At 40.2% G+C, this 17,500-nt stretch overlaps 2 protein-coding genes across 2 annotated transcripts in view; one reads left to right on the top strand and one right to left on the bottom strand.

Annotated features, from left to right (window-relative positions):
• Positions 1–2,576: 2,576 nt before the first annotated feature.
• On the bottom strand, positions 2,577–14,430 carry LOC138028921 (uncharacterized). The gene is made up of 8 exons (XM_068876563.1): positions 14,263–14,430; positions 11,444–11,548; positions 7,956–8,039; positions 6,803–7,138; positions 6,258–6,414; positions 4,635–4,747; positions 3,075–3,224; positions 2,577–2,917 (listed from the first exon to the last, which is right to left on the bottom strand). Exons 1-8 carry the CDS (start codon positions 14,315–14,317, stop codon positions 2,739–2,741), a joined length of 1,179 nt encoding a protein of 392 aa, XP_068732664.1. The 5' UTR covers positions 14,318–14,430; the 3' UTR covers positions 2,577–2,738.
• Positions 14,431–15,301: 871 nt separating this feature from the next.
• LOC138029118 (neurotrypsin-like) overlaps positions 15,302–17,500 on the top strand; it is a 5,025-nt gene continuing 2,826 nt past the window's right edge. Inside the window, exon 1 of the mRNA XM_068876818.1 lies at positions 15,302–15,424. Coding sequence (XP_068732919.1) covers positions 15,316–15,424 — 109 coding nt within the window. The 5' untranslated portion in view covers positions 15,302–15,315. The remainder of the gene's footprint in view (positions 15,425–17,500) is intronic.

Below are 17,500 nucleotides of genomic sequence, written 5' to 3'. Positions count from 1 at the left end.
TAAATGACATTTGCGGAGGTACATGTGAAACGATCGGTGATCTTAACAGATCGCTTAGGTCCCGATATCTTGCTAGTGTTAACAATGAAAAGACAAGTTTTGCATCGTGAGCGCGCGCATTTGAAAGTGCCGGGTTGCTCGTTGGTTTTGAGCGCGCTTCTAACTAAAAAGTTGCCTACGTTTTTGTCGCGTTTGAATGAAATAAGTGGAGGTTGCGAAAAGATTCTACCAGTCTCGGGATCATTTTGGAGTAATTTAAAATTACTAAGAATGATGCTTTTGACTGCGTGATTATGAGGATGGAAAGTGAGGGTGAATGGAATTCTGTCATTCTTATCTTTCTGTGACGTTTGTAGTGACGACTGTCGATCAAATTGTTGAGCGCGATGATGGCCCGCTTTGACCACAGAGACAGGATAGCCACCTTTTTCGAAGAACTGGCACATCTCCTCTGATTTGCTGGAAAAATCGGAGTCATCACTACATAGACGTCGAAGTCTAAGAAATTGAGAATAAGGAATGGAGTTCTTGACATGTGATGGATGTGACGATGAATCCAACAAATAACTGTGTGAATCAGTAGGTTTGTAGTGCACACTAGTACATAGCACGTTGCCTCTAATAGAAACTTTGATATCTAGGAAAGCCAATGAAGTTTCCGAAATTTCCCAGGTATATTTAAGAGCCGGATGAAAAGAGTTGACGGAGGTTATAAATTGATCGAGTTCTTCTCTGCTGGATGAAATAGCGCCGATGCAGTCGTCGATGTAGCGGCCGTAGAGTTCAGGTTTGGGGCCGTTGTACTGATTAAAAAATTGGTGTTCAACATATCCTACAAAAAGATTGGCATAGCTAGGTCCCATTCTTGTGCCCATCGCTACACCATTAATTTGTTTGTAATAGTTGCCGGCGAATGAAAAACAGTTAAGCGTTAAAACTAGTTCGGCAAGGCGGAGGAGCGTTTCCGAGCTAGGTTCTTTGACAGTGCGTTGATCGAAAAAGTGTTTAAGTGCTTGAAGACCTTCGCTGTTAGGAATGACTGTGTATAGAGATGTAATGTCCATGGTGAAAATAAGTTTGTCTTGGCCGGAGAAATTGAAATCGCGGAAAATTTGTAGTGCGTGTGTACTGTCTTTAATGTATGATGGCAAAGATTTGACGATAGGCGTCATAATCCTGTCTAAGTAGCTAGAAATGAGTTTGGTGGGGCAACTACAGGCAGAAACGATAGGTCGACCTGGGTTGTTGGGTTTGTGAATTTTAGGCAAGAAGTAAATGCACGAAGTTCTAGGGGTGTTGATGATGAGATTAATGGCAGTGTCCGGTAATTCTTGATTAACTATAAGATTTTGAATGGTGTCTTTGACAAGTTTTTGATTGTTGGAAGTGAGATCTTTAGGGATTTTGGCATAAAACGAGGTATTGTATAAATTGCGTTCATAACTGCGAAGATCATAGCTTTACTTGATGATTCATTTCATATATCATTTCGTTCATTAATATATGAAACTACTAAATTTCGAAACCCGCCGATATTGCGTTTGTGATGTTCAGATGGCTCACTAAGTTTTGATTAAACAAACGTTTATCCAGTTGAAATGCGGTTTAGAGACGAAAGGGAGAAGTCATCCTCGCACTTATCTGAAGAACGTACATTGTACATCCTAGAAGAAAATCTATCCCCACCATGTGTCCGGTACAACCTAATTACGTATAAATGATCCTCTTATCCGTCTATGCATGACACCGCTGAAAATTGATCGCAGGAGTTGTTGACGGAACATAGAAGAAACGTTTCAATTTCCGCGATTTCCCTAACCCTAACCCTAACCCTAACTCTAACCCTAACCCTAACCCTAAACCCTAACCCTAACCCTAATCCAAAATAGTATCTTGAACAACCTTATGTAGTCCATACGAGCTGGGCAAGAGACAATCAACAAAACCGAAAAAAATTGGAAATGACTTCCGCTTTCAAGCCTTAAAATCAATAAAGAAAGCAGTATTTAAATAACATGCTACTTTTCAAAGAAAATAACTTTGCGCCTTTCACCTAGAATGCACAGCATCTTTGAACGAAGCCACAATGATAGGTCAGGATGTTAAATTTATCAGGATCTATTTTAGACTCTAAATGTTACTTAAGAATATTCATGGTACTTTGTCACATTAATAGAAAATTCCGATTTTATCTAAACAAAGGTACAAAGGAATGAGCGGACGATCATGCATGAATAATTGTCATTTACTTAAAAAACTTTAGTAAGAAAATAATTTACCGCCTGGGTTTAAGAAAATTTGGATGCATATTGTGACAAATAGCATTGCTATTAGGGGCAAATTAAGCAAAAATATCGCCGGGATCACAATGCGGAATATTAAACCTCGGTGATGATTGTATGCATGATCAATGTTGGCAGAGACAATGAGATTGACCGAATCTCACAGGTGGCACACCACGTCACGGTTTTACCAACTACAAGAAAGTATTTATTCTCTTTTACTCATAATAAGATGCAAAAGTTAACTTCTCAAGCAACAGGAAAACAACTTACAAAGAGAAAGAGAAGGGTAGCTAACGTTTAAGCTTTTATTTATCATCGCTCTTTGCATGGTTAAATTGACAGCTACTAAATGATGTTCCCAAATTCTCGGTAAACGGTTGATCCACATACACAGCAAAGAAGAGCGAAACAAGCGGACTTGTACGTAAGCCCCTTGCCGGGAAAACTATGATCTTACCACTCTATTTTATACACGTAATTGGTGTGTCCCTTCCCCACCCCACTCCAGCAAGAAATACTTGGTCCGTGCTTCTGGTAAGTTGTACCGTCGTCAGCAACCCAGCATTCTCCATAAAACTGCACAGCAAAGTACTCCTTCCCAGCCCCCTTTGCAGCTTCGTAGCACTTGTTAACTAAGAAATGAAAAAGAACAGAGAATTGAATTAAATAAAATTGAATGGAATTTCCAAAGACTGCAGTGTCAAATCGAAGTGGCACCACCATTTTTTAGTAACTTTCAGGTAAGGCTCGTCTCTAATTTTCTTTGACGACACCTCACTATAGACTTACTAATTCTGCCGATGTTAAGCCAATCGATGTTTCCTCGGTAGTTCACAAGCAGATACGGTACAGCCCTGTCATTTATTTTATCCTTCCAGCAACCCAGGTCTTTCCACGGCGCGAACTTGTATACATAATTGGCCCAATGCATGCCGGTACCTTACGAAAAACAGAAAATAATGCAATAAATAACACACAAACAGCGGTGACAAACATCAGATATAAACGCATCTTATGAAATTATCTTTTACTTGACGTTTCGTATGCTTCTGCATACAACTTCAGAAGTGACGGTTAGTCGGTTGATACAAAATTGGAGTCTTGAAATTCACGTCTTCTGAGTTCGAAATAACTGAAGGAAATAAGGGTAAATGTGAAAAAGCTGGCATTTCTGTAGGAATCCAATATCCAATGATACTTTGTTGAAGCGAGTTAGATTCTTCTCGTAATCTCTGACTGCTTTCAACGTCTTCTGGCCGTACCACACAGAAACCATATTGTAAATACTCTTTTTCTCAGTTTTGAATTAATTTTCCAATTTTCTATTATTCGTCACATCAGAAGATGTATCGGCAGAAACATACGAAACGTCAAGTAAAAGATAACTTCAAATGATACGTTTATATCTGATGTTTGTCATCGCTGTTTGTGTGTTATTTCTGATAAAACTGAGATAGCCAAAGAAAAAGAGTCTCTACGACATGCAATAAATAGTAAAAAAAAATAAATAATATAAGTTGTCAATTAAGTTTGTTCTTCTTTAAGGTGAATCAAAGTTAGAAGTCTCTATTATGGAAAATACTCCTCATTCACACGCTGAGAAAGCTAATTAACATTTTTTTTCCCTTAAGTCGTGCTCTATTGGGATCAACCGTTTCAACCGCAACCGGTTTAGGTTGAAGCGGTTGAGGTTTCCCAATAGAACACTTTTTCAACCGTTTTCGGTTGAAACGCGGTCACTCCTGTGAATAGTCATTACCAGACTTCTCCGCGTTGACAAGTTGAGGGAAAACAACACAGCAGGAACCTGCGGCCGACTTTAAATGGCCCGCGTAAACGACAGCGGTCGCTGCCAATGCTTTTTTAACCCTTAAAAGCTTATCTACTTAAGGCTCAGATTTTAGCAGCTTTTCAAACGCAACGAGAGCAGACAATATTGTGTACCTCGCATTTGCTTAAATTTCCAGTACCTAAAAAAAATTAATTTAAATTCTCCAGTACCTAAAAATGGGTCTTTCTGCAGGTACCGGAAAGCACTGTGTTTTTGGTCACCTGGGATTAGTCTTTATTTGGAGTTGTTTTGTTTTCTGTCTTTTGTTTCTCTTGTGTTACGTTATTTCTGCTCCGGTACTTGCAGAAGCTGCCCTAAAAACTTTTCGCATTTCTGGCAGCAAAGTAGAGCGAATTAGATACTTTCAATCATCTTTCCGACCCTTGTATGATTGAAAAGTTGTGAGAAAACAAAACGAAGACCAAAACGCAAATTTCTACCTTAGCCTATTTATAGGGCGAAAACTGTAAGCCTTTCGTGTCGCAACTAAGTTGTTTAAATGAAACTCCCCTACTAACCTTCAATGCAGTTCTGTGAGTCGTCCCCATAATCCACTGGACCGTGCATGTTATACCTGCTTTCTGCTTCCTTGTCACTCCAACATTCCGCGTAGAATTGTATCCCAAAGTATCTAAAAATAGTGATTTTTATGAACGATGGCTTTCTAGGGATTGGGTAGAATCTTAATTAACTTGAAAAACTATCTTTAGCGAGCTAAGTGCCCATGACTAAGAATGTACATAGACCGAGGGATTCTAGGAAAAAAATTAAGTTCTCCTAGCACGAGTCGAATCCATACCCTCTCTGCTACCAAGCTATAGGATTCATGTACCAGAAGGTCAGGTCTCTTGGTAGTTAGATCAGTGTGTATAGGAGAATGATAATGTAGTTGTGTTAATCCATGCCATCCGCCAATAAATTACATTACAAAGGGGACCTTTTTTTACAATGGGGTCATCATATTCCAGCCAATCTTCCACGAAATCAGCACGAAATATTGATTGTGCATTGCATAATCAGCTATCTGTGAAAAATTGAGACCGATACACCGGCCAGATAAATAATCTTTGAGAAGTTTTTGTGCTCATTAGCACTTTTGCTGTTATGTTTCTAATACCTTTAAGTTTAATATACCGAAAGAAACACACGGTTGTACACAACTGCAACTCGTTATATTTTTAATGTATTCACAAATGTGGGAAATGACTTGATCCTAAAGAGCGGGAAGTTACATATCTCAACACTTGCCATCCAATGATTTGTCAATTTAGGATGGCTAAGATCTCGATGATTATGAAAACATAAAGGATTAAAATTGAGAAAGTTAGTTCAATAAGTTCATTTAACTTTCGAAATCAATCAGAAAGACGCCGCCAGTTAATGAGGCGAAATGTAGACAAAGACATTAGAAAGGATTCCCTTACACAAGATTTGTGGGATCTAGGACATCAAACTACTGTAGGTCCACTGAGATGACGGCGCATCTTTGATTGATGTGTCTCTTAATTCCGCTCCTGTGTTAAAACACTCACCATCTCCCTCAATACATTTGGAGCTTATATCTTCCATACTGGGTTTGTAAGGGAACACAGGAGGTAAAAGAGCTTTTTTGGAACGAAATTTCATGCAAATAAAACAGTCAGAAACATGCATCATTTGTGATTATTCGTTTCAAAGTTGGCCAAAGAGAAATGTGCATGCCCGAAGGTTGTTTTTCCTCGTTAAACCATTTCATGTGTCGGTCAGTTTTGAACCTGAGTAATGGCGGACCGTGAAATCCAAAACTTACACTCAAAGTAAGCGGCCTTAGGATAAAATCAAAGCTCAAAATTTTGCCAGTCAGGTCTTAAGCAAACACACTTTCAAAATCTGAAGAAAAAAAGGAAGTGATCTTTTTTTTAATCACAGGGGCACTTTTAAAGATAGAGGGAATTCTGGTACCCGAGTATGCACTATAAGTTTCTGGACTTTTGAGGGCTGAACCGTATGCTCAGTTTATCATGTCCAACACAGTTCTATTCTGCGATAAAAGCAGTCCTCAACCGATGCCGAAGAATTAATGATGTTTGTAGGCAAAGATTGTCTTTTATTAGTATTTTGGGGATGTCAATAGAAAATAACATCATACATACAGTGCTTACCGAAATCCTAGTTGCCAAGCTCTTTCTGCGCACTTTGTAACCACGCTTCGTAAGTTGTACCAATCGATTTTGTGTCTTAGATTTTGGATCAAAGATCGAAGTGCACGATTGGACGAACTGTCTTTGTAGCAACCAACCTCAACTATTTGAGGTACACCTGCAAGAAAAGTGAAGAAGAACAATATGCAGTAACTCGACCGCTGAAGCTGATTTGTCGCCATTTGGTTTGCTGGTAATTCATGAGCTTGTTGCAAGGTAAAAAGTAGTAAAATCCTTTATTTAAAAACACGATTAGGGTTTAAGCACTACATCCTTGAGGGGTCGTGTATCTAATTAATTATCTAATTATCTAATTACCTACTGAAAAGTGACTGAAACATAGGAAATTAATTTACTTTATCGCAAACGTCAATCAACGCATGTTTTAATCCGGTGAACGATATCAGGGGGTATTAAGGGAGACTGAATATAAAATTATGTTAAACTGTCCCCGAGAAAATAAAAATAATTCTCCACACGCATTGCGTGCCTCGTTTTTTGCCCACCTGTTTCAAGGCACTTGACACCAGCATCGTTACCGTGTGTACAGGAGCCCACATTTCCCCAACCAGGGTGGGGACAGTCTGCCAATGAACTTTCTCCTCCCTCACAGTTTACTTTGCTGAGCCATATCGGTAGACCATCTCCCCGACCATATTTAGCATTCCTGCTCTCGAAGATAGCCTTGACCATCCCCAGTTCACTGCACACAACGAATGCGTCCTTCAAATCCCAGGAACTGTCACACACTGTCCCCCACTGATTATTATGGTATATCTCAACTCGTCCTGTGGCATTCTCTTTGGGAAGACCATCCTTGATGTTAAGACGAATCTTGTTCGCTGGCAGAATGAAGAATGGGTTGAATTTTTTAAATCCTCAAACACTATTTTGATATAAATGTTTTGCTTTTAAGTAATGTTACACTCACTTGATTAACATAAAGCTTTCTGAATGAAATGAATGCCATTTGAAGTGTGGGTTACAGACGAATTAGAGAACTGAGTGATCCCCTCCTTAGCTAAACAATTTAAATAAACAATTGACCTGCTCTTGACTGTGCGGTTTCATTGGTTCAGTTGACATCGTAGAGGTTCCCACATTTCTCCAACCACACAGGTCATGGATTTGAATCCCGTTGGATCCATGCAAATGCAAATCGGTCCTTATGGCCTCGCTTTCAAACGTAAAATTCAAAAGAGTACTTAACCTTGAACGAGGCCATAAGGGCCAATTAGCATGGAAACAAAAGAATACCAAAATGGAGGCCATTTTGGAATAAGGTGTATAAAGAGATAATTGTTTAGATTGTCTCGCCAAGTGCGAGGATCCATCTGTTCTCTCATTTATAAAACTTTCTGTAGGATACCGACAGATTTAACTAGGATTCCGATGGAATAAACGAATCTAACCACAATCAAGTAACCCCCTCACTTCATGTGCTCACACACTTATTCTACACAAGCGCATGTTTTTTTTATTCTGAATAAATGAGTGAATTATCCTGTTCTGCTTTCTTTAGAGATACTAAAGTTGACGACTTTCTTGAAACTTCACATCAGTTGGAGCACTCTTGTAGCCTATAGTACCTCGAGGCTTAGTTTCTTGTCCTTTCTTTTGGAAAGTTGTTTATATACAACAATTGTTGAATTTACTCACGTTTAATGGCAGTTACGTATCTCTTTTCCAAAGAATTCCACGGAAAGGCCGACTCGTCCGCCTCTGGTTTATTCTTTGAAACATCTGGTGGCAAAGAAACATTTTGTAAACCTTTTACGGGCCAGGGGCCCGTTTCTCGAAAGTCCCGAAACTTTACGGGCCATTTTCGAGTGTCACAAACGGGTATCCCTTTTAGCCGCCGGAGGTGGGCGCACAGGCAAGCCATAGGCGGTTAAAAGGACTTGGCGGTTCTGACAACAAAAATGCTTATCACCGTGCTTCTTAGATACTACAGTAAGATAAGCAATTTTCTATGGAAAACAATGGTATCACCAAGAGAAAATAAAGAGGTGAAGACAGGGCATCTCCCATCCATTTCCGATCACATGACGGGAATGTGTTCCGCGAGGATAGCCTACGCTCAGGGAACACATTCCCGCCATATGATTGGCTGCTGCCTAATCCCCTTGGGATCTGTACAGCGTGGGAGTATTGGGATCAACCGTTTCAACCGCAACCGGTTTCGGTTGAAGCGGTTGAGGTTTCCCAATAGAAAGAGTAGAGTAACTACGGACGTAGACTGAAAAAGAAAAATTAAGAGCAGAGGCCTCCCACCAATGTGACTCGCGTTTGAGTGTGTGGGATGGGATTTCTTAGTTTTCTGCTCTGCTAAGAAAAATTCTTCTCCTGGTTAATCGATTTTCCTCACACGTCAACAACTTTCATTGAAACTGATTTGATTCACAGTTTTATCGTCATCGTCATGATTTTCTTCATCATTATTATTCGTTTGGAACTAGTTTACTTACTTTTCCACTGTTAAGTATTCATGACCCGGAGCATACAACTACCATACTGGGCACGGCACTTTTACAGACCGATCTATTTTTAGACTACCTTTTCCGAAAAAACAGAGGCAGTTCCGGTTCAGCGACCCCATGACGTCAGGTACGTTAGGTTTTCGTAATTGGTCATCAGGATATTGTGAGAGTGTTTTTCGCGGGAAATTCAATCTAAAAATAAATTGGTCTGTGAGAATGCCGAGACACGAACACAATAGAGTTGTAGGCTGCGGGTCAAGGGTTCCGGGTATAACTGAAATAAGGATGTCGAAAAGACCATATAAAGGAATGGTAGAGGGAACCTGGGACCGAGTTGTCCAAAGTGGGGATGACAATATCCGCTAGATAAATCACTTTCAAGTAAATAACCTGATTACTTCTAATGGTGCTTAGTATATACCAAAACAGTGGATAGCCTTGAACGCGCGCGCTGGTTGGCCACTCAAACTCCTGATATCCTTTGCTATTCACCTCCGAGCAAGTCGCGAGGAATTTGCGCCCGAAAATGTTGTAACCTTTGCAGGAATAAGTCAGTTAAAATCATCCTTTTGTGCTACATTATCTCACTGCATGTTAAAGCAACCATTCACCTCAATTTCGGTGAATAGTTGTTAATTATCCGCTGAATAGAAATTTATACGGTAATAGCGCTGTCCGCCTCCAGTTTGAGCAACAAAGGTCCGAAAGCTAATGTTTGAAAACATCTGTCCCCAGATGGATAAGTCACGTACTATCCACAGTATGAAATATACCTCATGATAAGCGTTGGCCAAGACTTTCTTACGCACCTTTTGAGCAGATGTGCGTGGGGCGTGCATATTAATAGGGAGCTTAAGCACGCGCGTTTTTGAGACACGGACGGCAACCGGAAGTGAGCTGTTTTCCCTTTCAACCTGTCTCTACACAACCACATTTACATTGCTAAGTATCTTTTCTCCATTAGAGATGATTAGTACAAAAATCTGGGAGACACCACTGTCCTGATACGCGAAATTTTCTCTTCCGGTTGCCGTCCGCGCCCTAAAAAGCGCGCGTTCTTAAGCTCCCTATTCACAGTTACTATACCCTGGTCCCAGAGGTGTTTCTTGAGCCGCGAGAGAGCCGCGAAGCAGCGAGAACGAGTCGCGAAGCGTTGAGAAAGAGAAAAACCTCTAGTTACCTTGGACTGGAATCTCACTTTCATGCAGATGCCAACCGTCAAACGCGTCAAAAGGGACTAAAAGCAACTTAGCAATCACGCGTCCCCTTGGTATTACCAATCAAATGAACCAATCATATTGATTTGCGTGTTTGTAAAAATATCAACCAATCCGAGCCTAAGGTTCAGATCCTGAGCCTGGCGTCTGCATGAAAGTGAGATTCAAGTCCAAGGTAACCAGAGGTTTTTCTTTTTCCCACCGCTTCGCTACTCGCGGCTCTCTCGCGGCTCAAGAAAAACGTCTGGGACCAGGGTACAGTTACAAGGGCAAATGCTGAAATCTTTGCAGAGATTGAAACTAGTGAATATCCACCGGATAAAGTTATCCGGCCTTTGAAGAACTGAGATACCTGGATACGATTTCAAGGTTGCACGATTTTCACATGCCCTGAAAGACTGAAAGTATAGGTCTTTTGCAACAAACGATCGCATGGTACAAAATCCGCCATGCTGGAGGGCAAGCTCATTATTTTTCCCCCACTGAGAAATTAAAACAAAGAGACCTGAACCAGTCAAGCTTGACTTGCCTTTGTTTTAATATCCCAGTGGGGGAATAATAATGAGCTTGCCCTCCAGCATGGCGGATTTTGTACCGTGTGATCGTTTGTTGCAAAAGACCTATTGTCCCGTTCATTCTGCTCAGGAGCTGCATTAACAAAATGTTAATTGATTCGACAAAAAGTGAGACTGTAAAAATACCGAGAGAGAAGTTAAACTAAATACTACGCATTCTCTGCTATAGGACATAAGTGGTATAGAGGTTTTGCACGGCAGCCATGTTGCATGGCAGGAACAATAGATTCTTTTTCCTATGGGAACAAATGTTCTTTCTAATGCAAAACATTTTCATTGTTCCTGCCATGCAACATGGCTGCCGTGCCAGGCCAGTAGGGTTTCTGCGACCGGTGGACCACGATCATGTGTAACGAATGGATCAATAATGGGGGACAAGTTCCCTGGGACAGTCGAGGAAATACAAAAAAACAAAACAAAACAAAACAACATCAGATTCCTTTATGTAAATCGAGCGAGAACAAACTATTTCGCCATAACTGTGGGGGAGGGGGGGGGGGGATTTCAATCCCACCCCCTCCCCTCCTTCAATGCTGTTAAAAACAAAAAGATGTATAGCATATTTCGGACGTACGGCGCAGAAAATTCAACATTGTTTGCACGGAGGAAGGGACAGTGGCATCGATTTATCTTCATGGTGAAAAATGTACATGTAGACATTTTTTTTGATGCAAGGGCCAGCTTATTTTACAAAATGTGCCATTTTAACCTCCATTGAAGCCACACCAATAGTCCCTAACCCAAAACCCTCACTTCGAGAGATGGTTAGTGTTAGAGACTTGATATGTGGATCCACATGGTCCGCCCTTCTCAGAACCCCAACTTTCCACACTACTGTCCTACAGAGAAAATGCGCACTTAAATATTGCACTCACTACGGAATTCTTTCATAGCTTTTCTCCTGTCCTGCTTAAACTTCTCAAGCTTGGCTAAGAAATTCTCTTCCTCGTCGCGTTCATCAAAATCTGAAATTTTATCCACTGAGAGAAGCAAAAAGAACACCGTAAAATGAAATTTAGAAAGATCGTCCCAATTAGGTAGTAGCACTCAAACCTGAAAGATTCCAGAAATGAATGGGGCTTGAACCCCTGACCATGCAATAGACCATGCGATAGAGCGAGTTTCAATTGAGTGTCGTAAAACCAAAACCAAAGTAATTACTTTGGCCAATGAAAAAGGAAGGAGACAATCCACTAAACCAATCAAAACTCGAAGCAATTACATGCAGCCGACACAAAGCGCGGGAAAATGTGCACGCGCGAGCCACGATTGGTTTTGATTTCACTTCTGATTGGTTGGAAAACTCAGCGCGAGAAATTTGAACCAATCACTGAGTGAAGTAATCATTAACCAAAGTAATTATCTAATTACTTTTGACACTCAATTGAAAACCGCTCTAAACCATGCGCTAGACCATTCGCTGGACCATGCGCTAGACCATGTGATGGATCACGCGCTGGTCTGCTCTTCCAACTGTTAAGAGCTATCAAGCCGGCCAGGAACTGGCCAATTGGAGTCCAAGTTGTATCCCGTAAACGGTGAATGGAATAATTTTTACAACATAAGAAATTTCACATATTCGAACTGCGGAACGGTCATGAAGTGAAATTTCAAAACATCAGTGAAATTAGTTAAGCAACTTAAAAAATACATCAATAATTCATGAAACAAACAGCCTATCACGAAACCGATAAAACGTCACGTGTACGAGCGAGCTTTCAAGGCGATAAAACACTCCTCATTAGAATTCTTTACATAAAGAATAGTAATAAGGCCCGACTTGTTTTTTTTTTTGTATGCTAATATCTTCCTCTCACATTTTGAGCCTTTGTTAGGACTCCCGAGGGACTCCCTTTCTGTGAAATGTTTTTGAAGCCGTTCAAAAAACCTCGCAGCACGTGTTTTATTGGGTCTCAAAACACTCGGCTACTCCCCGTGTTTTTAAACCCCATAAAAAACTGCTGCTTGTTTTTCAAAAAGTACTTAAGCAGTTCCAAGGACTGAAGCCTGAAAAAATCGTTCCTTGAATGGTACTGGAAGCACGACTTCGCGATTGCACGGCACTGCTCTAAAATCTGAGCTATTAAGCAAGCTTAGAGCTGCATGATCAATTTGCGAATTCACGGTTAATCGAAATTGGACTGAAAGTCTTTAATTGCAGAAATACTTTTATACAGCAAGTATCTCACAATGAGCCAATATCAAAAATACCATAATACTCTTTGTTTGTCCCTTTAAAATTTTGCATAAGCATTGTTTCCAGTTTCTCTTGGGACCATTGTAAGTCCCAAGAGAAAATAAAAACAATGCTTATGCAAAATTTTGGAGGGACAAACAAAGAGTATTATGGTATTTTTTCATATTGGCTAATTCAACGGCGCGAAGCGTGGCACACACCCATGCAGCTTTCCCTCAAATTTACAGCTTTTTCGGAGAAAGTTTTAAAAGCGTTCGGCCTGAAACCACCAACATTACAAACGAAAGAAAAGTGAAGTAAAAACCCACATAATCAGTTCAGACTCTCTATGCTGGGAGGTTTCTGAGTGCACCTGGTCTTACTTCAAATATTGTTCTGGCAAATCAAAGAGCACCAAAGAACGGTGGTGTTACCGGAATAGAATAGTTAGCAATTATTGCATGAATGAGGCTGAGTAGGATATAAAGAATTCTGCAGGTCGAGGAGGGTGTTATCCACCAAGGCCGAAGGCCGAGGTGGATAACATCCTCCGAGATCTGCAGAATTATTCATATTCTACGAAAGCCGAATTCAATAATTGCTTTATTATTCATTCACAATATTTTCTTCGCTCAAACTTCTAAACCTACTCGCAGCCATTTTTCAGCTCAACAGTAAAAAAACACAATCTCGTCCCCAGCTTTTTTCGGTCAATGGTTCAATAATTTGCAGCGGGCTGCACTTTTGACGTCATTTTGACGTCATCAGTTCAATAATCTGCAGCGGGCTGCACTTTTGACGTCATTGATTCAATATGACGAAGTTTCTTTCCAAATTTGGTGGACAGCAGCTGGTTATGGTGAATTATGCGTGTGGTTTTAACCAATCAGAAACGGGGAAATATTTTGAATGAATAATAATAAATATTATTGATATTTCTATCGTGTTTAACTCCGTTTCTGCAAGTCTACCTTTTTCCTCTTTAAGCTTTTTGTGATCTTTTTGGTGTGATCTCCACCGTTTATCTCCGTCTTCTAAAAATTTGACTGTGGCGCAAATCTTAGTAATCGCGTTTGTCTCTGCGGCGGCGGTATACTTTACATTGTCAAGCGTCCGACCCTTACTCTTGACATTGTTCGAGATGAATCTTAGCCTATTTATTACATACAGATAAATCCAAGATGTTTTCTGTCATGTGACTTCTCAATGAATTATTGGAAGCGGTTGAGAACTTATTAACCTTTCTTCGTTTCGTGCACGGTTCTTCTTTTCCTTCTTTCGTTTAAGGAAAAGGCCACTTAGTGATTTGGTTCGCGGTGCGGAGATACAAGAACTTGAAATTAAATAACAATTCTAATAAATAAAGATAGGGTTTAACCGACTGATGCACATTTTTTTGCGTGAACAACACCCGCTAGCTGCACCTTCAAGAAAAGGGACTAATTTACGTTCTACCAGGTCCCGTCTAGTAAGCCATAATGTTAGTCACAGGGGGAAGCGAAAAAAAAAGCTACATACCAGCTAATTTCCCATCCAGAGAAATCAGGAAGATTACGAAAAAAAGCGACTTCATATTCTCTCTACTGTGCGTCTATGAAGGAGAGGAGAGGCCAAAAGTAACTGGACGCTTTTCGACAAAAAATTACAAAACCATAAGGCTCACGCACGGATATTATGCCTGACAAAAATGATAACAAGACGTGTTCAACTCTGAAAAAGTCAGCGGCTTATTGACTCTGAGTAAATAGAAATTGAAATGGTGTTTTCGCATGTCAAAAGGTCACTTGCCTGTTAAGTTCTGGAAAAAAAAATCAGTTAAACGAGAATCATTGATTTTGTAAATCCTTGGCTACTTTTCTTTAGACATGTAAAACAACTGCTTTGCAAAATCGTTAAGGCAAAGTCGATAACAATTATTCAAAGACTGGAATTTTTTCCGTTAAAGACAGTCAAGCGTCATTTTGAGCAAAGTTCAGAAAGAGGATGGCGTGAAAAACACAATTAACGAGAAAGCAAATAAACAATTTATCGGCTTCGACGTGTAATATTGAAGTTTGTTTTTTTGATGACTTTTCCTACTCTTGTTGTCGGAAGAACAGAGAATTTCATTCTGTTGTATCGACTTTAACTCCACTGTCTCTGGCTTATTTAACTGTTTGTCTCCTCTGCTTTGTTCACCTCTAGAGTTAATTTCCAATCTTTTAAGGTGGTATCTCAGCGATACTCAAGTCAGTTTTCGTGTCGATCTGTTTATTGTAGAACAGCTTGCTTTTTGACCTCCAAATTTCAGACAGAAAAAAGTAAACTAGCTAATTCAATCCCTGGCTGTGAAATTGTGTAGCACATTAAAGACATTAACTTTCCAACTAGTCAGAACCATTGATTAAAGCGATCGTAAGTTGAGCAAAATTATGATTCCGGTACAAAAAGCTCCCTCAGTTATAGTTCTACAAGCATTGGAAACTGGAAAGCGAGACAAGTTACGTGTTCTTATTTTAATGAAAAACAAATATTACCTTTTCTTGACAACTGTATCTTTCAGACTATTTTCATATCGACAGATGGGTGTATATGAGGACATCTGAAGTTTCCCAGTTGATAATTCTCCTTCCTTTATGTTTCCACAGAAACATGAATTGCGCTTTGATCATTTTCACGATATTTCCAGTGGCTTTTTCAGGTGAGAACCTTATGACTCATATAAGGAGAAAAGGAAATTAGTTTTTTTAAGGGCCAAGTATAACACTTGAAATGCCGAAATGGAAACTTTCATTATTAAAATATTGGTGGGAAGCCGTCACTGAAAGGATTATACTAGCTGATGCGATGCATGGTGGCAGGCCTATTCGTAAGAAATATAAATCTAATCACACAGCGAGCATTTTGAGTCCCGAGGGATTGAAACCTTTTGTTTTTGCGCACCGAAACTCGTTCCCAAATATTTCAACTCGAGGCTCGGGGTACGAAATCTATTGTCTATGGCCAATATGGCCACCGCGCGAATAAGGTCCAAGAAATGTATTTGTTTTCAATGATGAATCGGGGATGCTATGAAGAAAATCTCAGTGCTCTTTTGCAGGCCGCGGAGTCGAACCTACGACCGTCCGAGTACCACTAGTTCGTATGCGCTACTGACCTATTCTTTTTACTTTTTTTGCGCTAACGAGGCTAGAGAGGATGATTAGCATAAAGACAAAAGGAGGGTGGTACAGGGATGGCGCAGTGGTGAGAACACTCCCCTCCCACCAATGTGGCCCGGGTTCGATTCCCAGACTCGCCGTCATATATGACTTTGTTCGTTCTCTACTCTGCACCGAGAAGTTTTTCTCCGAGTACTCTGTTTTCCCCTCTCCTCAAAAACGAACATTTGACTTGATTTGCCTTAATTGTTAATTTCAGTTGAGAATGTCCCAAATTAGCGCTCCAGCGCTAGAACGACTAGACACTTCAATAAAGTTTCTTTTCTTTCCTTTTAATTACCTAGCCACCATTTATGAATACGCTCTATGGAGCTTTTTCACTCACATGACCAGAGCCATATTAGATTATTGAAACAAAAGAAAGAATTTGCATAAAAATAGAGTTCAATTCCCAGGGGATACTTGGGTACAGTCTACGCCATCATGGCCGCCATTTTTTTGTTCAGGTACACCAACATGGCCGCCGTGACGTCACATGAAAACAATCAATAGGAGACTTGTGGTAATTAAGCCATTAAGCTATGGTCACATGAGCCGAGTTTAATCGGTACACATGAACTTAAACTAGGTTAACAGAAGTTTAATGGCGTAGCTCCCAAGCGTTTCCTCTGTATTGCTCGGTGCAGGTAGAGCATTCGCACTAGAAATCGAAAGTTCGTAGGTTCGACTCCTGAAAATGAGTTCCCGAAATTTGGCCGAGCATCCACACGTCACCTCGGAAAAATGTACATTTGTCCAATCATATTTCACCATTTCTTCCACCATAATTACGAAAATCTTGATCTGGCCAGTTAGCGTTTTAAAACAGTTAACGACGGGAGGCAACTTCTCGCATTTCCACAGTTTTAAACCGCGACGTACATTAATCACCTCTGATTCAACATCCAAGGAAACAGCAATTAACATACTATCTTAGTAAATTTCTCTAACTAAGCTGAAGTTTTTCATATTTTTTTAAACGGGTGTTTCTGTACTCTCTTTTACGGACTTCCCTCGCGCATCCCAAGCCAATCGCCCTACAGCCTCAACCCTAACTTATATGAAGAAATAATTTATTTAAAGTGCCCCTAACCCCAAATTATTTTTTTCGCTGAAATGAATCTTTGCACCAGTTCGAGACGCATTGCGGCCATTTTTTCCTTTTTCTAACAAATCCTGCCATTTTATAGGCTTTGAAAGTTGCGAAAATCCAAGCATCTTTTGTTCACGACCGAGTCAGAAGGGGGAGTGGGTCTATTCCTGATTTGACGTCACAATCTACTTTGCATGCATCTTTACAAAGAGTTAATGTAATGTAAATCAGTTTGTGACGTCAAATCAGGAATAGACCCACTCCCCTTCTGACTCGGTCGTGAACAAAAGATGCATCGATTTTCGCAACTTTCGAAGCCTATAAAATGGCAGGATTTGTTAGAAAAATGAAAAATGGCCGCAATGCGTTTCGAACAGATGCAAAGATTCATTTTGGCGAAAAAAATATTTTGGGGTTAGGGGCACTTTAAGCTCAAAAACCCGACAAGATGTTGGGAGATACGGATGCACACCACGCATACTTA

The sequence above is a fragment of the Montipora capricornis genome, chromosome 13, assembly GCF_036669925.1.
Source record: "Montipora capricornis isolate CH-2021 chromosome 13, ASM3666992v2, whole genome shotgun sequence".
NCBI classification, from domain to species: Eukaryota; Metazoa; Cnidaria; class Anthozoa; order Scleractinia; family Acroporidae; genus Montipora; species Montipora capricornis.
Note: the sequence above shows the minus strand (reverse complement) of the source record. Positions and strands in the feature narration are given on the sequence as shown.

Coding starts and splice junctions, on each gene's coding strand:
- LOC138028921 (XM_068876563.1), bottom strand. CDS start 14,317: ATGAAGTCGCTTTTTTTCGTAATCTTCCTGATTTCTCTGGATGGGAAA. Junction 8,040..11,443: donor AGCTATGAAAGAATTCCGTA/GTGAGTGCAATA, acceptor CTTTGCCACCAG/ATGTTTCAAAGAATAAACCA. Junction 3,225..4,634: donor CTCACAGAACTGCATTGAAG/GTTAGTAGGGGA, acceptor GTTTTTCGTAAG/GTACCGGCATGCATTGGGCC.